At 44.8% G+C, this 20,820-nt stretch overlaps 1 protein-coding gene across 5 annotated transcripts in view; it reads right to left on the bottom strand.

Annotated features, from left to right (window-relative positions):
• LOC125744729 (collagen alpha-1(XIV) chain) overlaps nucleotides 1-20,820 on the bottom strand; it is a 38,089-nt gene that overhangs the window by 4,184 nt on the left and 13,085 nt on the right. For 3 of the 5 annotated variants that reach the window (XM_049016868.1, XM_049016871.1, XM_049016872.1), the window contains exons 7-36: nucleotides 20,384-20,551; nucleotides 18,914-19,033; nucleotides 17,734-17,898; nucleotides 17,072-17,230; nucleotides 15,134-15,306; nucleotides 13,981-14,110; nucleotides 13,720-13,865; nucleotides 13,327-13,456; nucleotides 12,179-12,318; nucleotides 11,654-11,780; nucleotides 11,104-11,243; nucleotides 10,392-10,524; nucleotides 9,476-9,618; nucleotides 8,205-8,334; nucleotides 7,249-7,365; nucleotides 6,886-7,032; nucleotides 6,717-6,773; nucleotides 6,387-6,425; nucleotides 6,141-6,279; nucleotides 5,090-5,232; nucleotides 4,423-4,532; nucleotides 3,954-4,112; nucleotides 3,569-3,646; nucleotides 3,258-3,344; nucleotides 2,888-2,941; nucleotides 1,945-2,040; nucleotides 1,786-1,839; nucleotides 1,633-1,686; nucleotides 823-876; nucleotides 539-610 (exon numbers count right to left, since the gene is read on the bottom strand). In XM_049016868.1, coding sequence (XP_048872825.1) covers nucleotides 539-610; nucleotides 823-876; nucleotides 1,633-1,686; nucleotides 1,786-1,839; nucleotides 1,945-2,040; nucleotides 2,888-2,941; nucleotides 3,258-3,344; nucleotides 3,569-3,646; nucleotides 3,954-4,112; nucleotides 4,423-4,532; nucleotides 5,090-5,232; nucleotides 6,141-6,279; nucleotides 6,387-6,425; nucleotides 6,717-6,773; nucleotides 6,886-7,032; nucleotides 7,249-7,365; nucleotides 8,205-8,334; nucleotides 9,476-9,618; nucleotides 10,392-10,524; nucleotides 11,104-11,243; nucleotides 11,654-11,780; nucleotides 12,179-12,318; nucleotides 13,327-13,456; nucleotides 13,720-13,865; nucleotides 13,981-14,110; nucleotides 15,134-15,306; nucleotides 17,072-17,230; nucleotides 17,734-17,898; nucleotides 18,914-19,033; nucleotides 20,384-20,551 — 3,464 coding nt within the window. The remainder of the gene's footprint in view (nucleotides 1-538; nucleotides 611-822; nucleotides 877-1,632; nucleotides 1,687-1,785; nucleotides 1,840-1,944; nucleotides 2,041-2,887; nucleotides 2,942-3,257; nucleotides 3,345-3,568; nucleotides 3,647-3,953; nucleotides 4,113-4,422; nucleotides 4,533-5,089; nucleotides 5,233-6,140; nucleotides 6,280-6,386; nucleotides 6,426-6,716; nucleotides 6,774-6,885; nucleotides 7,033-7,248; nucleotides 7,366-8,204; nucleotides 8,335-9,475; nucleotides 9,619-10,391; nucleotides 10,525-11,103; nucleotides 11,244-11,653; nucleotides 11,781-12,178; nucleotides 12,319-13,326; nucleotides 13,457-13,719; nucleotides 13,866-13,980; nucleotides 14,111-15,133; nucleotides 15,307-17,071; nucleotides 17,231-17,733; nucleotides 17,899-18,913; nucleotides 19,034-20,383; nucleotides 20,552-20,820) is intronic. The other 2 variants (XM_049016869.1, XM_049016873.1) reach the window with 1 other exon arrangement.

Here is a 20,820-nt window from a genome sequence, read left to right as displayed (position 1 = left end):
CTGCCCCCTGCTATGTCACGAAAGTCACATGTGGGTTAAGAAGCACAGTGATATTAATATTTCTTAATTATTCTTTGGCCTAGAATCATTTGCCTTGTTTCTACAATTCAAATGTTCAATGTAACTCGTCCTCCTTTCATTTGAGTGACCTAAATGCATGAATATACATTGCCAATTACCATAAAAGGTTTTCTATATGTCTTTTTCTATATGGCGACAGACTCATTGCCATTTTTTTCATATACAAATGTTTCTAGTTGTTGAAAAGATCCAGGGCAAACCTGAACTTAAACAAGTCAACTTTAACCAGGGTTTTTTTCTTTTGAAAGAAGATTGGCATTGGGGCTAAAATACTTGGGGCTAAATTACTCGGGGCTAAAACACTCGGGGCTAAAACACTCGGGGCTAAAATACTCGGGGCTAAATTACTCGGGGCTAAAATACTTGGGGCTATAGTCCCGGGTGATTGGACTTAATGACGCCCATGACAAATGTAGTCACTCTAAATGCCAGACATATTGGGATTCAATCAACTCACTGTTGGTCCCACTGGACCCAGTGCTCCTCTTTCGCCCATGGGTCCAGGAAAGCCTGGTAATCCTTGAAACCCCTACAATTAGAAGCAGGAGGGGATGGTAAGTGTTGAAAAAAGTAAAAAGCATTTCTTGCATGGAGTCAAGATCTTTGAAAGGCAGCATTAACCATAGTGGTTAGGGAGTCACTGACATTGAATGTGAGTGGTGTCACTCTTCAAAACAAGAGTGAAGTTACACACCTAGAATGCAGTTAGGCAGTCTCTTCAGAAGCAATGGATTCTCTTACCCTTGGCCCTGGTATCCCAGGGCTACCCATGTTGCCTTCCACACCTCGCACTCCCTGGGGATCAAATAAATAATAAAAAAAAACATACATCAGTGATGGAGAGCACTGGATGAGGGCAGAATCCATCTCACAGCCAGCTTTCCCGTAGCAAACTAGCTAGAAAAATATCAGTTTCTCCATCCATCTTCAAACTGCTTCTTCTAATGAAGACTGAGTTTGAGAACCACAGTCCTCAGGCCCCACTGCCCTGCTTGTTTTCCAGCTATCCCTGCCCTACACACTGCTGATTACCTGGATCAGGTGTGTTCAGTCAATCAGAAGCTGAAAGACAGCTGGGACTTGTGTGTGGGGCAGGGATAACAGGAAAACAAGCTGGGCAGTGGGGTCCGAGGGCCGACTTTGTGAACCACTGCGCTACCCTGATTACAGCACACAATCAATTTAAATGATTCTGGTTTGATCATAAATTTAACTCCTGCAGGCATGGGCCCATTATAAAATTCCAGTTAAAACATGACTTTCAGCACATCATTTTGGAGGGATGGAGCCACTACAAGAGAAAAGAGTGAATCTATTCCTACTCTAATACAGCACAACTTTGTTATGCTTCTCCAAATAGTCCAACTAAAACCCATACATTCCTGAAGGTTTATGAACAATGTTATGATGCAGCCACACGTGTATAAATGTAGGCAGGCCGATGTGCTTGTGGGTTATTTACTAGAAGAGGCCACTATACTGTCCATATACCGGTGACACAATCACACATAGTTCCACATTACATGACACGCAATATGTTTGAGCCCTCACCTTGGGACCTGGGTTTCCCTCAGTGCCTTTGGGCCCCGGAGGACCTGGTAGTCCCTAAGAGCACACATGAAAGACAGAAGCAGAGAATTAAGAAATGACATGACACTTTAAAAGGGTTCCGTCGGTTGTAGGAGGATGGAGCGGATGAATCACCTGCCGTCCAGGTTTCCCAATTTCTCCCTTTTCCCCTCTCACTCCTGGTGGGCCCTTCAAACCAGAGAACATGGCATTTGAAAAGCTCCTGATGTGCGTCTGCTCCAAGCAACCAGGAGTCTCTACTCAAATCACTAGGAAGAGTTTGGAAACACCTACTATTCGCCCCTGGACTGTCATCCCCCGGGGGCCATGAGAGCCAAGGGGCCCCGGCCCCCCCTCTGGCCCTGCTTTTCCTGGAGGACCCATTTCTCCCTGCACAGGAAAAGGAGAAAAGATCAGCGGGAGGAATCAAACGTCACAGTACAATCACAAACTGTAGTATAGCTCCATGAATCCAACACAGTTTGCAGATTTCCCTGTCCAAACACACCTACTAGACCTGGTAATTAGCTGATTAAGATGTGTTTGAGCAGTGAGACCAGCAAACTGTGCTAGATTCTGGCCTCCAGGACTGGATTTGGGGAACCCTGATGTAAAGGCTTATGCATTTGCACAGCCATATGTATATGTGTGAGTTTGTATTCTCATAGTTCTGGATGTTGAAGCTATGGCTTTAATACGAGTCATTACTTGGTAGGCAACATCCTTATTGTACCATCCATCCATTTTCTGAACCTGTTTGTGTAATTCAGGGTTGCAGGGGGTCTGGAGCCTCTCCTGGAAGCTACTGGTATAAGGCAGAGAACAACCCAGGATGGGGCCCCAAACAATTGTGGTGCGCACTCACATACACACACTCACATACACACACTCACATACACACTCACATACACACATACACACTCACACACACACATACACACTCACATACACACATACACACACACACACTCACATACACACACTCACATACACACAGTCTGGAAATCAGTTTAACCTCATTCTTGTTTATAAGATGCTTAGACAAAAACTGAAAGGCGACAGAAGCCACAGAAATTTCTGGAAATTGGCTTTTGGGATGTAGAAGGAGGGATCCATTTGGCAAATATAAAATTACAGAGATGCTGCTCTATAGCTATATACAGAGGTAAATTCTCTGGTTGGCCAGTTGTAAATGTTTTCTCAATATGTGTAGCAGACATCTGCTGTGACATCTGACCTTCTGGCCTTGCTCTCCTTTCTGCCCCTTCTCGCCACGGGGACCAGGTTTGCCCTAAGGTACATGAGAAATACATCAGTCAAAATTAAAGATACATAAATTTGCAGAAATAACTGTGCACAGAAGCGACTGTGCTTCGTAAAGTGCTTCACAATGCTGAAGTTCAGTGACATGATCAGTTCCAGCCACATAAAGTTGCCTTTCCTAAAAAAAAAAAAGGTTTGTAAGATGCTTTGACTGGTTCTTTTGAGAACACCAAAAATGATCTGACATTAAGGAACGACCACGTCCATCTTGCAGGAAGACGGCAGGGTGGTATGGAGCCAAAAGGAGGGAGTGTAGCTATATGCGTGAAACCGTGAGGACTCACCGGAGGACCAGTCGGCCCCGGGGCTCCGGGAACATTTGAGGTGCATGTGCATGCATGTGCAGGGGTGGGGCAGCTTTCCTCATCTCTCTGGGGGTAAGATGACAGCAGCAATCTATCAGAAACACAGTCCTTCATCCATTCCATATTTCATTGATTTCCATCTTCCACTCGTTTAGTCATGCCTGGCTTAGTCACTTTCACTTTCATTTTTCTTTTTTTTCGTTTGGCTGACCCACTACATGAAGTACAGAGGGCTAGTGCTCAGGTCAGGTCCCGGAGCAGATAGGGCGGAGTCAGCCGGCATGGCTCACCTGGGCTGGAATGTCACAGCAGGTGTCTTCTGAGGCCCAAGTGGTGTTGCACACGATCTCGAAGGACTGCAGCTGAAACTGAACACCCGCATACCACTAGGGTTCAGATTACTGTCTCACACGCACATCATTTTTAGCCTGTCACTGTTTTAGTCAACCTGCATTAAATTCGGCTTGGAATTCTTCATTTTCGAGCCAATATATAGCAAACAAAATACCCAGAGAAGCAAAGTGTCAGACAGTTCAATATGAGAAAGAGGGAGAGTACAGGTGAAATGTAGACATCTTGTGTTTTATAGCAGATCCCCAGGCAGCAGCCCATCAGAACTTCCATAGGTGACCGCAGAGTTGGGTGAACATCAAAGGACGGCGGCAGGCAACCCACCGAGGCAGAGCCGCTGTGTGGGCCGCGAGTCCTAAGCAGCTTGCCGAGCATCTCAAAGCCATCAGTGGGGAGCATCCCCAGGGGTCGTGCCGGCCGGTCTGCCACGTGCTGGCAGTCCACCGACAGGGAGACGCTCACCTGGCTCACAGACAGGTGCACCTGGCCAGGTGACAGGACCAAGTGAATATTCATTACCATCATCATCATGTTCATCATCGCCCTGCTGAAGACCGACATGAAACTCATCATTACAAAAAATATTGTGAACCTGGCTACTTCCTGGAAAGTTAATGCTAAGAAAAGTCTTTAAAATGGAACGTCTAAAAAAAAGTCATAATGTATCACATGACCCAGGTCATGTTGTCCATATGTCACTCTTTTCCATTATACAGTGGTGTTTTTTTTTTTAAAGCAGTCTAAACATATAACACAGCATGACAAACCCCAATCACAATGACCAATCACATACCTTGTGGAAGCTACCATAGAAGAGGCGGTGAACCTGGGGTTGGTCAAACATTAGCTCCTGAACCTCCCCTCGATAGTCCAGGCTGAAGTACAGCAGCCGTTTTCTAGTAGCTGAGGAGGGGGTTAAGAGAAGGCAGCTAACTGGGCTGCTTTCAATCACCTCAGACAAAATAACAGTTCAGTGCAAAAGAGGGCAGATTTATCTTTGACCAACAGCGATATTGTAGAGAGGTCTTGACAGCCATTTCCTTTGCATTCATAATTAATTTAAATGCTCAGTTCTTTATCAAATGCTTCAGTGTTTTGTGGATTTAGCAACATACTGTATGGTTCTTTATTCTTCCTGATTTTTTATTATAATAATCTATATTTTCTGCTACGCTGAATGATTCCCTGGTATTTTTACCACAAGATTCAGGTTAAATGACTACAAAATTTCTGTGCTCATAACTGCTTGTACCTGGCTTTCGGCAATAACTTTTGCCTTTATATGTGAATCTTTATTCTGTTTTACAGTATACACACAAATGTCTGGAATCTTCACCATCTCTATGTCCGAGTAATTCTGAAAGTGTGCTAAGACATGGTCACCTGCTGGCCCACTGACAGCTGCAGAACATCGGCTGCCCACCCACACCTCACCCTCCCGTCCTTCTCCTGAGACTCACGGTCGAGCGCCACCCCCATCTTGGGCTGAAAGTCGATGTCTGTGATCTGCCAGAGGGCGAAGGGCTCCTGTGGTGTGCCTTGGAGCAGGCGGAAGACCATGCTGACCGTGTGCTCCGGGGAGAGCCCTGCGGGGTGGGTGTGGCTGACAGATGGAGAGGGACCAATCAGGAGTGAGAGGCAGTGTATCCATGGGCGGGGCAGCCCACTAACACTGACAGAGACTGGCACTGAGATGGACACTGAGATGGGGCATAATGAAGCTTTACCACAGCCACCAAAAACCGAGCCATGCCACAAACTGACGGCTTTCCATTGTAAATTATGCAAGCTGTATCCACGGCAATATGACCCTGCTTACTGGCAGGGCCAAAAATGACCAAACCGAGCTGGTTGCATCACCACCATCACATTGGTCAAAATGCATGGAGATACCAGTGACCTACATAGATATGCATGAACTACCTGAAGGGAAAAAAGTGGTATCATACATCACAATGTATTTATGCATTTCTAATAACATTTCCAATCACCTATTAAAAAAGTGCTATAGAACAGCTGAATGGAATGGATTCGTAAGGCAAATTTATGCAAGCGAATGCTAATTCCACTAGCATTTCATGCTAAAACTGCACGGCAATTCTCACAGATGTGCTAGTGGAAATTAGCACATGGCAGAAATTGTGAAGAGTAAATAAGGGTCTCTTCGGTTTCACACCACTGTTGCACTCCAAACGCAGCAACGCCACTACCAAGCCGACCTTTCTGCAGTGCAAAAACCTAAATGAGCTGGAACTGTGCTATAACTAGTAACTCTTCACAGTAAGCCTTGGGAATGGCTTGACTGCTGTATACCAGCGGAAAAGCACCATTAGAAACAAAGAGACACAATCAATGCACAAACAGACGCACACAAACACACATGGACACTGCAAACGTGTGCAAGTCCATGCATGAGCACAGCAAAACAGACAGTGCTAGGGCTGGGAAAAACACGGAGTGGACGGCCCTATAGAGACCGCCTACCACTCCGCGTGGCTCCAGTGCTCTCACCGCGTCCGCTGCGTGAGCTGGATGTCCCGGTAGAGCGTGTAGCTGGGCAGGGTGCTGAAGATGAAGGTCTCGGTGGCGACGCCCTCCACGGATGCGTGGGCCTTTGGCGTCAAGCCGAAGGCCTCCATCATATCGAAGCCTGCAGCACAAAGAAAAACAATCTCAGGCTGCCTCAGGGCGCAGCTTTCCTGATGTGACCAACAGAAACAAAGGAACTGCACCAGAAAACTGAATCTGTTCTCCTACCTTTGATAACACTGTTTCTGATGGTTACCTCTGGACATACTGCAAAGCAGAAAAACATTTGTAATGAGGTCTGCTGTCCCATTTAAACGCAATCAGGATACATGGTACAGGGTACAGATCCCGAATATGTGCTCCCCTTTGATAATTTAATGCTAGCACGCTATCACAAAGTACCATTCAGATTTATATTCAAAGGAAATTGCTTCATTTTTGTGGGAAAACTGCAGGACCCAGAAAACCATTGTCGTGATGTGAAATAAGCCCTTTGTCTGAAGACTCTCTTCACCAAGAAGCTTCATTGTGACTGAGCTGTCAAAATGTGAAGTTCACCTTCGTTATGAGCCGGGGGCTGTCTGGGATATAAAGGCGGTCTAGCGGGTGTGGGGGCTGTTTGGAGAGAATAACAAATCTCACAAAAAAAGCAAAGGAGGGGGGGTCTACAGTGAGGGAAAATTAAAAATTTTCAGCTGAAGGGTGACACACACTAGCGGTAGCTGACCCGTGGAGTGAAGAATGGTGACTGCAGCGCCCTCTATTGTGCCGAGACGAGAGTGGACGCTTATGCGATACATAGACTCGGGCTGCAGGTTGGAGAAGCAGTGGGAGCTGCTGGAGGCCTCAGTTACATCTTCCTTTATCTTCTGGTCTGTGCTCAAAGACAAACACAGACAGAAGAGACATAACAAGGAAGAGAAAGGCACACTTAAGGCCTGACATTAAGAATGGCCCGCTGCTTTATTAACCTACGCTTCATGATTATTAATGAGCATAACTTATTCATTCATTATTAATGAACACAGTATTAGAGCTGGATCATTTCTATAAGGAAGAAAAAAAAAATCAACGAAAGGGAGAGTGGTACCTCTAAGTGACTGGATGACGATGTGGTATTCCGTGACAGCTAGCACAGGTCTCCAGGACATGCAGAGACTGGAGTGGTCAGAGTGGACCACGGTCACGCTGCTGACTCGCAGGCTGGCTGCAACACATGGGGGAACATGGGAAGCGGATGATGATGTACAGTATATCCGGCGATATACAACAGCGATGCAAAAATCCGGGTATAACAGTCATTGTCACGGACCCTAGCGGAGAAGGCACGGGGTGAGGCATGGAGCAGGCAGGAACAGAATGCGGACGACCCACTGGCACCTCACAGGACACAACAGGGGTTTATTAACAGAGCAGAAAACACCAGGGACACTACAAAATAAATGGAACACAAGGGGTCAAAACTAAAAGGAATAAACAAAGACTACAAAAGGGTTAGGGTGACAAGGGGCAGGCAGGGTAAAAATTACAGAACACATACATCAACATTGGCATACAGACATTCAACATTAATGACTCCAGGAGGAACAGAAAAGGAACAAATACAAAAGGTTAACAAGGATAATACAGGACAGGTGTAAACAATTAACCAATCGGGGATGGTAGAATACAGGGGTAGAATACACAAGGGCAGGCACAAGAACAGGCAACAGGTAATTAACTCGAGGAACTCGGAAACTAAACACTGGGCAGGTAAAACAGACCTAAGGCAAAGCAAAATACCCGAACCGAAAAACAATCCACAGAATCACAGGAACTAAAAAACAGTTACAAATGAAATACAAGGGAACAAAATGTACAGGGTTTACGGGTAGCCGCATGCTCAGCTTGCTGAGCCATGTGGCCGATGGGGAGCAGGGGAAACAGTAAAGACACTAAAGAGCGACACCTGCTGGCCAAACGAGGAGAAGACATGAAAGACTGACAGACTGCTGACCCTGACAGTCATATCAAAACAGCCTTGGCACACACACCCATGTGGCTCACCGGTCTTGCCCTGTGTGGAGGCGCTGCTTCCCTCCCGATTCCTGTACTCTGCAGTGACCAGGACACCGTACCGCGTGTCAGGGAGCAAGGACTGCAGGCGAACATGGTTTTCGATGCCTGGCACCAGAACCTGCAGATGGTGCCACAGGGTAACCCAAAGCATGTCCCTTCAAATGGACCCCTTTATAGCAGCAACAACAATAAAGGTGAAAGACAGACAGATTTGCACATTAATCAGAGAATATTTAGGCTGCCTTATGTGGGCACAGTTGGGAATTTGAGTCCCAAGGAGCCTGTTACTTAAAGCAGTGGATACCAAACTTTTCCACCAGGCTTATTTGAATTTCTTTCTTTTTCTTCTTTTAAAATGTCTGTAAAGCACTTTGTAGACCCTGGGATTACAGGAGTATTATATAAATAAAGACTGATCTGTAAAGCTGCTATTATGGCATGGAATTATGTTTCAACAAGTGGTCTTTAAGGACACAAATTTAACTACTTTAATGATTGTAATATGAAACACTGCACTAATTCTAAAATGGTTTTGTATGAACTTTTCAGTATTTATCATTAAAAATATATATATAAAACCAAAATTTAGTCTTAAACAAAAGATTGCAATATGACGTGTCTTCGTTTATTTTATTAAAAAACACACTGCTGCACTGAACTATTAAAGTAAACTCATGTATCCCCTCTGGAATGGAAACCAATATCAGACTAGGGAAAACAAACTGGAACTGGGTTGTGGTTATTTCCAGGGGCACAGGAACCTGAGGTGCGACCAAATCCCCCAAATATTCATTTGGATTCATTCATGGCTCTCCCTCCAAAAACAGACCATTACATTTACATAATGAGTAAGTTGTGCCCCCCCCAGCCCCCAGTATCCAACTCTCTCCTGTGCCAATGCTTATTTCTACACCTAGATCAGTCCATGGCAGCGAATTTTTTAAACACATTGTAAGAAAAAGTAAATATATATTTCCATTCATTTCAGAAAAGCACTTTGCAGCTCATGGTGTTTTTACCTGTTACTGTTTTGTACTGTTTGTGGTGTTTTGTACTCATATTATTACGGACCAAACCGGTTCCTGGCCACTGCTGAGTGACCCACTAATTCCGCAGACCAGTGGTTGAGATACCCTGACTTAAAGGACCCTATAGATGACACTCTTTGGTATGTCATTCCTATCCATGCTACACCGTCCCACTTCTGAGCTTTCCTGGCACTTGCTGTAACATTCCGAATCCTTCCATGATGCACTCACTGTCTGCTCCTGCACATCTCCAGTCAGGGTGATGTATGAGATGCGATACTGGAGAACATGGGCATTTGGGGGCATCCAGGTGACCAGCAGACTCACAGGAGTCTCCTCAGAGATTGTCACATCAGAGGGGCCACCGCCTGACACTGGAAGACAAAGTTTGGTCCTGAGCACACAATGGCCAGATGTGTCTTTGTTAATACACGCATAAAGGCTTTCATTAACACCACAATCAGCAAACTGTGCTAAAATAACAGCAATACCAACTTGTCATAGGCATGTCATCCTCCGGGTGCAGAGCCTTAGGTATGTCAGACCTCAGGTGTTGCAGAGCACAGGAGTGTTCAGCCATAGGTGTGTAACTGTCCAGGTGTGTCAGGCCACAGTTGTGTTTGGCTCGAGGTGTGTAAGGTTGCAGGTTTGCCAGACCACAGGTGTGTCAGAGTACAGATGAGTCAAACTATAGGTGTATCAGATTACAGGTGTATCGGACACCAGGTGTGTCAGGCCACAGGTGTGTCAGACTACAGGTGTATCGGGCACTAGGTGTGTCAGGCCACAGGTGTGTCAGACTACAGGTGTATCGGGCACCAGCTGTGTCAAGCCATAGGTGTGTCAGACCACAGGTGAGTCAGACTATAGATGTATCAGGCCACAGGCGTATCAGACTACAGGTGAGTCAAACTACAGGTGTATCATACTACAGGTGTGTCAGGCCACAGGTGTGTCAGACTACAGGTGTATCGGGCACCAACTGTGTCAAGCCATAGGTGTGTCACACTACAGGTGTATCGGGCACCAGCTGTGTCAAGCCACAGGTGTGTCAGACTGCAGGTGTATCGGGCACCAACTGTGTCAAGCCATAAGTGTGTCAGACTACAGGTGTGTCAGGCCACAGAGGTACAAGACTGTTACTCACAGGTGCTGTACCGAATGGCCACTGCTTCACTCTGAGCACCGTCGGCATACAGAGCGGACAGTGAAACCTGGTACTCCATACCATCCTCCACCCCCTCCAGTATGGCTCCATCACTGTCCCCACCCATCGTGAGCTGCCAAAGATTGAGACCAAATGACATATCTCAGCACAGCACTGCGCAAAACAGCACAGAATGCCACAGGGCAGTGCAGCAAACCAACTATGCTGTGACATACAACCAAGAAGATCATTAGGAGCACAGAACAACTTTGGACTGTATGAAATTAAGATAGATGCATACCGTAAATATTTGGACACTGACACAAGTTTTACTATTTTATCTGTTAACTGAAATATATTCCAACTGAAGTTAAACAATGGGCATGGATATAAAGTGCAGACAGATTTCATTTTAGGGTATCCACACTCAAATTGGATGATGGGTTTAGAACTAAGCAGATAAAAGGCCTGCAGTTGATTTTAGGTGTCTTGTTTGCATTTGGAACATTGAGGTGTGAACTTACAACATGCGGTTAAAGTCTGCACTTCAACTGCATCTGACTTGTTTCTTTTAAAATGTATTGTGTTAATGTACAAAAACTTTCTCTCTGTCCAAATATTTATGGTGCCGACTGTATATCCCCATGGAGAAATAAGTGTTCAGCATAATTGCAAAGCATTTCAGATATATTGTAATCCACAGCCTACCAACCTGGTTGAGTTCTCCCCCACTGAGGGAAATCCATTTGATCAGGTACGACAAAACATCACTGGCTGCCGGGTCCCAACGCACAGTGATGTCACTTCCTGAGAAGTTTGTCACTCTCAAGTCTGATGGCGCGGGGACCCGCACTGTGATGGGAAAAGGAGAGAGAAAAGTGGGCCGCCTTTCACTCTGCATCATAGATCTACTGGAATGGCTTTTGTTTGTGCTATAAAGTTCCCAGTGGAAAACTATTCAAAAACGTTTATTCAACCATATCTCAGATTTTGTCCTAAGAGCTAAATTTCTTCAAGCTCCTTACTCCATCCAAACGTGGTGAACTAAAGGTAACAAACAAAGGTTCTCTCGTTTGACTAGCTAGCATATTCTTTAACACTTCACTATTCAAGTTGAAAAGCTAAACAGCATACTGATATTGTATATTTGTAGTAGCCAAAGTTAACCAAGGTTATTGTCTTCTTAAGCATGGATGCTGGAATCCCTGCTCTGTGTGAAAAGGATCATCTGTAATGGACAAGGGAGGGAAGCGGCGTCTTACAGGTGGTGACATTGGCGGTGACAGGGGCAGAGAGGCCCTGTTCAAACTTGGAGCGCACGGACACCAGATACCTGGACAGGGACGAGAGGTTCTGAAGGAGCACAGAGTTTACTCCTGTCACCTCCACCTGGCAGGAAAAGAAGGTGAAATAATAAAAAGGTGTCATACAGATGGTAACCTTTCTTACCTCATCATATGGTTCATCATCCCCCATAAAACAATCACCAGTAACACTGTATTTGAAGGGACACAAATTATGTATCATTATGCTATTACTTATGTATTAATTTGCCACAAACTAAGTCTTAGTTGTATACTGATCTCATGTTAATTCATCATTAACGAATCCTGATCTCAAGCGATTTCTACATTTGTTACTATATCTGTGACCTATCGTAATTAACAAGGTATTATTCATGAACAGTCAATAATTAATTGTTATCTGTAACCTATCATTGATTAATTTCTGTCCATGACCGGACAGTCAAACAAGTGTTGTCCAGTTGGGAAATCTGGGCTGCTGACCTGCTTGACGTCACTACCGTGGTTAGTGCTATACGTGATGAAGTGGCCACGTGCATCCACAGATCCTGGGGTCCAGCTAACCATCACTGTGCTATGGCTGACCAGGGGGAACTGCAGGCTCTGAGGGGCTGGCAGTGGAACTGCAGGAGAAAGGGTGAGAGAGAGGGAGCTATTAGCATGCAAAAACATGCCCCAAGTGCTCACAATGTATGTATGGTTGTTAGCAAAAAATGATCATATTTGTTGTCCCTTGTTATGTTCTGTGATCCTTATATGTGAAGTAAAATGCAATGCAACATGAACCCGAAAGACAGTGAAGCACAAGGTTTGGGGGTAAGGGAATGAGAGCAGGTGAGGGGAAGATCTGAAAGTACATGGTACCATCTTGTTTGTTAGTAAATGTGCTGGCTTCATTATTCAGCTGTGTCAGCATTTACTTTTCATTCAATGTTAATGTGCTTTGCAGAATGATCCCATCCAGGGTGTTCCCCCTCAATGTGGCCTGTCCTTCTTGGGACAGCCTCCAGGATCCCCCTATGACGCTAAACCGAATCAGCAATTTCAAAACAGATGAATGGTTTTGGACACTGTGGTATTTAACCAATAAATTAAGCTCCACTTTGCCATTTTAGAAGACGGCGTAACATAAAGTATGTGGATGGCTGGGAAAAGTTAGGGAAGAAGTCCTTCACTGTATAAAATCAATATAAAGCAGTCATCTGTCCTGTCTCTCGGGACACCACATCTCCAGCCCGGGACAGCACATTTCCAGGCCTTGTTGCCTCTCTATAGACCTGGGGGTGTATTTAGGGCCGGAGCTACAAGGGCACTGGCTTCAGCTGGGATCACTGATTCAAAATATATCATTGGTTGACCCCTCTCTATGAATTAAGGTCCCTTTTATGGCAAATAAAATTTTAAAAATCCTATAAACGCTATTGCATAGACCCAATGTCCATCGTCTTTCTCTTTGGCTGAATTGTCCGTCCTTCATATTTGATCCTCTTCCCCAATCTGTCCTCCCATTCCAGCAGCACATGGGTCACATATTCGCCATACCTCCTGGAGCAAGTTTCATAGATTGCTTGAAATGATACAGCCCAAACAAAAGAGGATAGTGTGGAAGACAGCCTGCTTTGTTCCCTCACACGTGGAAGCCATGGCAGTGCTGGGGTCACTTGGATCCTCGTCGTACAGGGCGTAAAGGGTCACCGAGTAGTCTGTGGATGGCATCAGACCCGTCAACTCCACGTCCGTCTGCTCCGGGCCAAACTTTACCTAATGGCAGGATTTGTACAATGCACAGACACGCAAACACTATCACACAGTCAGCCACAAGAAGGTCCATCATGTAACCCTGATCTGCCCAGATCTGGCAAAAAGGCTGCAACAGTCCTGATCTCCAGAATCTAGCTCCAGTAAAACAGAATAAACCACACATTTGGTATGTCTCTTATGTAGCATTTCATAGTTTTGTACATACAGGCGAAATGTATAAGTGTCGGCCAGTGAATATCGCCACCAGCTGTCCAGTGTCTCACCTCCTTCGCATCCTCCGGCTCCCCATTGGACAGGGCAGAGTAAAGGACCATGTACTGTGTGGCCCCAGGGGTGGGGCCCCATTGTACACGCAGACTGCTGGGGGAGGACGCGGTGACTTCCAGGGCCTTGGGGGCGGCTAATGGCACTAACAGCCAGGGAACGAGAGAGAAGAAGCAGGATATAACAGGAGCACACCACAGATATCCATGGCCAACTACTCGTCCGCATGGGTGTCACAGGTCAGCACGAAAGCAACATACGTGTGGAAAAGGTTCCTCTGAGTGCCGGGCCCATGCCGTCCTCATAGATGGGAAAGATGGACACATGGTACTGGGTCTGGGAGGAGAGGCCCCTCAGCAGCACGCTGGAATCCATCCCACTCACCACCACCTGCGACCAAAGCGCTCTGGTTTATGACATGTGACAACACTTATCCGGCCACAGTGCAGCAGGCGAGACTGGCTCCAGGAACGATGGTTGTGGCACCATCTAAGAACTGCTCTGCATTTCCACTGGTTAAAAACAACATGTATAACACATGCAGATAAGCATGTAACATTGTCGAATTTGTTTAACAATGTCTTTTGATGGAAAATGTTTTGGGTAATTCTAATTTAAGCGCTGGCTCTTAAGTTAGTATTAATTGAAATATTCTTTTTTTGGAAAAAATGAGCTAGCTACAGTATAAAGCATTAGTAATTAATATTTATAACTAATTATTTGCAGAATTTTTGCTGTTATAGAGCTGACGGGCGTCACCCATTGTTTGGGCAAATCCACCACCAAGTCATTGGTGGGACATAACAGTCCATGGATTCAGTTGGACGCTGTTCATCCAAAACTTCAGTCATTTGATCAATTTTTGATTACGTGTACTGCAATCGTTGCAAGTCTGGCTACCGATAATGGATACAAAACTGTGGGGCACTTTTAAATTTTCTCCATCGTTTTTTTTTGCAGTTTTGGTAGAACATTTTCCGTTTTTCAAATTAGTTTACAGCTTGCTGCATTTTACGAAAGTAGCCTGCTTTCTCCAGCTCTACTTTAATTTCTGCATGTTTTTAGCAAAAGCTAAAATCAAACAAAAATCAAACACTGAAAATAACAAATGCAACTCTGCTGAAATTTACATCGTGTTGTAACCCCTCCCCACGCGCTGACTTCATGAGTTCACGGTCTCAGACTGGCAGTCCTTTGGTGCTGGGGTTTTTCAGGTACAGCACCAGTATATTGGCAGTGGAAAAGCACAGAACCGGTTCCAAATTTAACACTGATACCAGCACTATGTTAGTGAAAAAGAGATATATCACATACTTTAGATCTTTCAGCAGATTTAGGTAGAGCTACAGACCAGAAATATGGTCTTGGACCCAGGAAACCCAGGAGGAAACCTCACTGCACCCTATGCCTCACCTCCTGTGGGCTGTGGCCCTCTGAGTTGTGGAATACCACTCGGTACCGTGACACAGCTCTATTTGGGGCTGTCCAGCTCAGCCGGACCTCCCTAGATCCCAGCTGGGACAATACCAGATCCATGGGGCTCGGGTAGGACAGTGCTGGGTCTAAGGTTGGCTGCTCCATTCCTGCTAGATACAACAACAGCATTACCAAAGGAAAGCCATAATACACTGTCAGTGGCATATTTTGATAAATACATAGACCTATTAACTACAGAACAGAAACATATTTCATTTAGCCGCTACTCAAAGAACCATATTCACAGAGGAGTAAACATTTCAACTGATGTTTTTCCTCTCAGGATAAATTTTGAAACCGTAAATCCACCATCACCTGTAACCTTAGGGTGACCAGATAGTCCATGTCAGGGAGGACTCTTTGAGCTAAGACAGGACTTACAAACTACCAGGTTAACTGAAGAAAGATACATCCACCTGTTTTCAATTAACACTGGTGACACATGCATGATGACTACAGGCAGTGGCGGAACAACTGCACACAAGGCTCCGGGGCAAAACACCCCCCTCCCCCCCCCCACACGCACGCACGCGTGCACACACACACGCACACACACACACACACGCACACGTATATGTGGCGGCACTGAAACGAGTTTTAAAGTGTGGGTGCAAGAACACAAAAAACTAAACGAGAGAATTCAACTGTCCCTCACAAAAACTGTAAAGTTTCAGAGGCTAAATTGCGTTTTCTACACCTTTTCAGACAGGAGGAGATTTGTTTGGCTATGGCTAGAAAACAACGTTGTTACCAGTGTGGAGACCGTCAGAGTTTTACCAAGGACAAAGATCCCACTTCCAGCTGCCTGCCCATCTCATCCATTTCTGTTGCAAAATGACAGTGTATTGTCTAAGTGAATAGGGTATAGGTTAATTAGTGTGCACGCACCGTCTTTCTCATAATGCGTCCATGCATCCGGGCACAGTCCATTCAAATGTCATGTAGCCTAAATTTTTATACAGACAGCACAGAATCATTAACCTACTTTAACGCATTTATTTATACAACCACATATTTCCCACATTTTGACATCAGTGATGCAGTGAAGATACAGTCTCTTTATTTCTCGATGCCAGCCCTCCCCATTAATCCGGGCTTGGAATCGGCACCTAGTTGAGATGGCTTGCTCCCTTAAGTGGCTGGGTTAGGCTAAACTATATACATATTTACAAAGACTACAATAAAACATCCCGAAATATGTAGTCTAACAAAACGCAGTTTAAAGAAGGTAGCCTACCTGGCGAAATTGCAAACAAACTAATTAAAAGGTCCACGGCATATAATAGCCTATTTGAAGAGAATTTTCTCCGTTTTTTTTTTCTTTTCCTTCCTCTTTTGTGCGCCACTTTTACTTTTAAACATGTTGAATTACTTTCTGGACTGACAAACACAACCAGGCATGCACCTTCATAGTCTTGAAGCCTTGGGCCCTTAGCTCCGCCCCTGACTACAGGGGACTGACCAATCACCTTAATAGCAAGCACTCACTGTTTAAGTGAAATCATCATGCTTTTCATTCAAAATGGCAGTTTATAGATCCCGTCCAAGCTCAAAGTGACCTCCCTGACATTGATTATCTGGTCACCCTACTATAACCACAAGCACTAACACTTAAGATTCAGTCACAAAAAAAAAAAATCAAAAGAACATCATATGTTAAACCATCAACAATCATTAAGATATTAATATCCTGATATCTACATCAGACTTTTTTCTGAGACCACAGATCTCACTTTCTCTAAAACGTGATGATTACACACAGTCCATCTCACTTTCGGAGCCCATCTAAAATCTACCAGGCTACACATCTCAAGCCTCCACCACACGTGTGTATCTACACATCATTCAGGGCTACTTGGGGTATGCATAGCTTACTCTTGGCCTTGTTGCGGTCCTCAATCTTCCCACAGAGGATGCGTGCCAGGCGGCTGACCAGCTTGCTCAGCAGGGGGAAGTCATTGACGCTATAGACGTTGAGTTCCACTGGCTCTGAAGCCACCTGCCTCAGCTCTGCCTCGTCTGCATTTTTCACCCCTGGGCAGAAGAACAAGCGACACACATACATACAGATGAGCACCCTCTTCTGTCTTCTGTGTAGAGTTAAGGAGGGCCGCCCTAGTTGGCGTCGTTAACGAAAACAAAAACTATTTAAAAATGTACACTGAAATTAAATAAGAAAATTAAATATCAACAGAAATCAAAAATATTGCTTCCGAAACAAAGTGAAATTAAATAAAAGACAAAAATCAAATACTTTCTGTTTTTAAATGCTGTTTAGCGAAAGTAATTATTTGTTTATCTTTAATTACCATTAATAATGGCTCAGGGATGTTTTTCTCCCAATTTATGGACATTAGTGTATAATGTGTAAAAACTACTACAGGTACACAGAAAATTTACTAAAACTATGCATGTTCCTGCATGCCCAGTGGCCTCAGATCTCATGCAGAATACACAGAGTGTCTGTGAGACTCAGAGACATCCAACCCCACCATGTGCATGCGTGGGATCCCCGTGGCCTCGCCCACACCACCCACCCACGGCGATGATCTCCACTCCTGCACTCTTCAGCTTGCTGGCTGCGGCGATGGCGTCGTCCTGGGACTTGCCGTCCGTGAGCAGTAGGAGGAAGTGGGGAACACCTGGGCGCATCCCAGCTGCCTGCTTCAGGTTCTTTTCGTGGACGTGCATCAGTGCTTGGCCTGGGTTAGGCACATGTGGGCATGCATCCATTTTGGACACACACACACACACATAGAAGTTTGTAATTATATCTTTGTATATGTATTTTGTTTTGTCAACATAGGATTGAGGATCGAGAACGCCAAGGAGAAAGGGGCCCCATGTTCACAGAAGATCAAGAAAGAGCCATTATAAATATGGTTTTGGCCAATAATGCAATAAGACTCAGGGAAATTCAAAACATCGTCAGTGACCAAACAGTTTTTGGCAACATTCACCAGGTATCTCTTTCTCCACTGGGTTGTATACAAAATGCCATTTGACAGAAATCCAGGGAGCCCGGGGAGAACACTACCCTCTGCAGGAATCCCACAGAATGGCATGCCACCTTAGGTCCTTACAATACAGCTCTCATTCTGCTATTTTTAGACCAACTCAATAATATTGTTATTGCTGCAAAACAAATTGATGTCACTTGCGACAATGTATCATTCCACCGATCTCATCTGGTCCGAAATTGCTTTGATTATGGCCAGTTACAGTTGGTGGAGAGATGTTTAGTTTCTTACCCCCTCTTTTTGCGTGTCTGTAGTGGTTGCAGTAAATAAAATGTACAGATTTGATCTAATGTGGTGTTTGGAGAACATATTTTGTGTACTTTTTTTCGTTAGGTAGCTAGAAATGTTTAGAAGTGTTTTAGGATTAATGCAGTAGTGTCTATCTTATTCAAAATGAGTTAGATAATAATATTCACGTGTGTAGAATATGACAACAAAACAGTGGGTCTTAATACCACCCCTGTCAGGGCTGGTCAATCCTAAAGGCAGCACAGGCCTAGGGAACCACATTCTGAGGGGGTGCCGACTTGCCAGCCAGTTTCATTCAGACAAGGGGAGCCACACCTGCTAGGACCGGTACTGCATGCCAGTTCATCACAGGGATCATACTTATTATTGAGGTGCATGCTGAACAAAGAGCCATTTAACACCTGAACACAAATAGGCTTCGGAATGACTGAGCACGCTCCTTGCATACCTGTGAAAGTGTTCCCTCCCTTGTATCTGAAGTTCCTGATGGCCTCCAAGACCTGCTCACGGCTGGTAAAGTTGTTGAGGTGCCACTCTGTGCGGGGATCTCCACTATACTGGGTCAGGGCTGCCGGCAGGGGGGGGGGGGGTGGTCAGACAAGCAACATCACCACCTCCTTGATTTTCTTAATAATGTTCATAATAATGTATATGATAATAGTAACACTTTCCAGTAACATGTTGCTGTGAGCCCTTACATAAAACTGTTTATCACAGTTTCAGGATGAGGACCAGGACCTGTGGTTAGTGAATAAATACCAACATGATTTACTGATGTTATGCACTTGTAGTCCAGTTAAACTTTACAGTCCTTTTTATCGTGTCAATAAATTTTAATAAATAATGCAGTTGAAAGCAGGAGGTACATAAAGCTAAATTAACAAAACTATGACTGAAAATATAGTGACGCTCCTCTACGTACGAACTTTCAACTTACGAACTTTCAGACATGCGAATGAAGAGGACTATAAGTCTAAATTGTGTTCGTTGGGCTCCCGTTTCCTGTCTGCAACATCAAAGTTTGTTCTGTGCGCCAATTCCGCCTCGTACGAATGCTGGCCGCTACTCCCGCCGAGCAGCAGCGTAGCGTGCGTACTCCTAGCATTCCAGTTCTTTGTACTTGCGTATCGGTAAGACGTCTTCTCTTGAGATCAAAGTTTACTTCGTTTTTTACCATGAAATATTCTGTGCATCCATTATCCATTTTTGTTTTATGTATCACTAGTAATGTGTTTTAGGATAAGAAAACACGTATTGATTTTATATCACACTGTCATGCCCCAGTCGTCCGATCCTTCCATTTACCTCGTGTGAAATCCCAGTGTTACCAGCAAGTCATGTTGATTTCTGCTGTGTATTTAAGTATGCGTTAGAGGTTAGAGTATGGTTCCCCAGTCCGGTCATTAATGTCTTGACGTCGTTTTCATGTATCTGATTGTGCTTCTACACAGTATTTCTGATCAATCTGATGTTATTTTAATGGACAAAAAACATGTTTTTGAGGGCAAGATAGTAAACAGTTTGTTGAAAGGAAATATAGGTCTATGCTGCATAAGCAATTCCCTTTGGTATAATAAGTTTTCTAATTGTGGTTTACCCTGATACCGCTCAAGTCTTAATAGTAGTTCTACTAATAAATGCATTTAAGGTGCATAAACGTGAAAATAGTGTCTTCAAGTACAAACGTGTGAGGTACATATGTGGTAACCGTGTGGGTTAATGCACTCCATGCCATGCATTATACGCTTTTAAATGTACTCTGCTTCATGTCGGGAGGTTCTTCACGTATAATGGATGGCTTGCCATGCATTGACCCTTACATAAGCTACAGACACACAAAAATGAAATCTGTTTTTCCAGAGGAGTAAACGGGACTTGACATGAACCATCCCAACATGAAGCACAACAGGCAGCTCACCGATCTGGACTCCGTCGCTGCCAATGTGGAAGGGAGTGACCAGGGCCTCCAGAAATTCCCGCACCCTCTTGAAATTGGTGCGACCGATGCTCCATGATCCATCCACCAGCAGAACCACATCGGCAGCATCGGTACTGTCGCACACAAATGCCTTCCGGTCCGATGATGCTTCAACCACGATGAGAATGGGGATGAGTAGATGAGTGGGTTAGCTTGGACAAGGCAGAACGGGCCAGCAGGCAGTCATGGAGGGTGACACTGGGAAGGGTGACATGTCTACGATTTCACAGGCTTTCATACACATAGTGCGGGGTGAGGCAGTGCGTTCACAGCACACTCATACCTAAAGATATGTGTGCATGTGTGTGCGTGCATGTGTGCTCACAGTGACACCCCGACTGATGTTATCTACAGAGAATGTCTTCCTCAGGACTGAA

This window comes from Brienomyrus brachyistius, chromosome 6, assembly GCF_023856365.1.
Source record: "Brienomyrus brachyistius isolate T26 chromosome 6, BBRACH_0.4, whole genome shotgun sequence".
In the NCBI taxonomy this organism is placed as follows: Eukaryota; Metazoa; Chordata; class Actinopteri; order Osteoglossiformes; family Mormyridae; genus Brienomyrus; species Brienomyrus brachyistius.
Note: the sequence above shows the minus strand (reverse complement) of the source record. Positions and strands in the feature narration are given on the sequence as shown.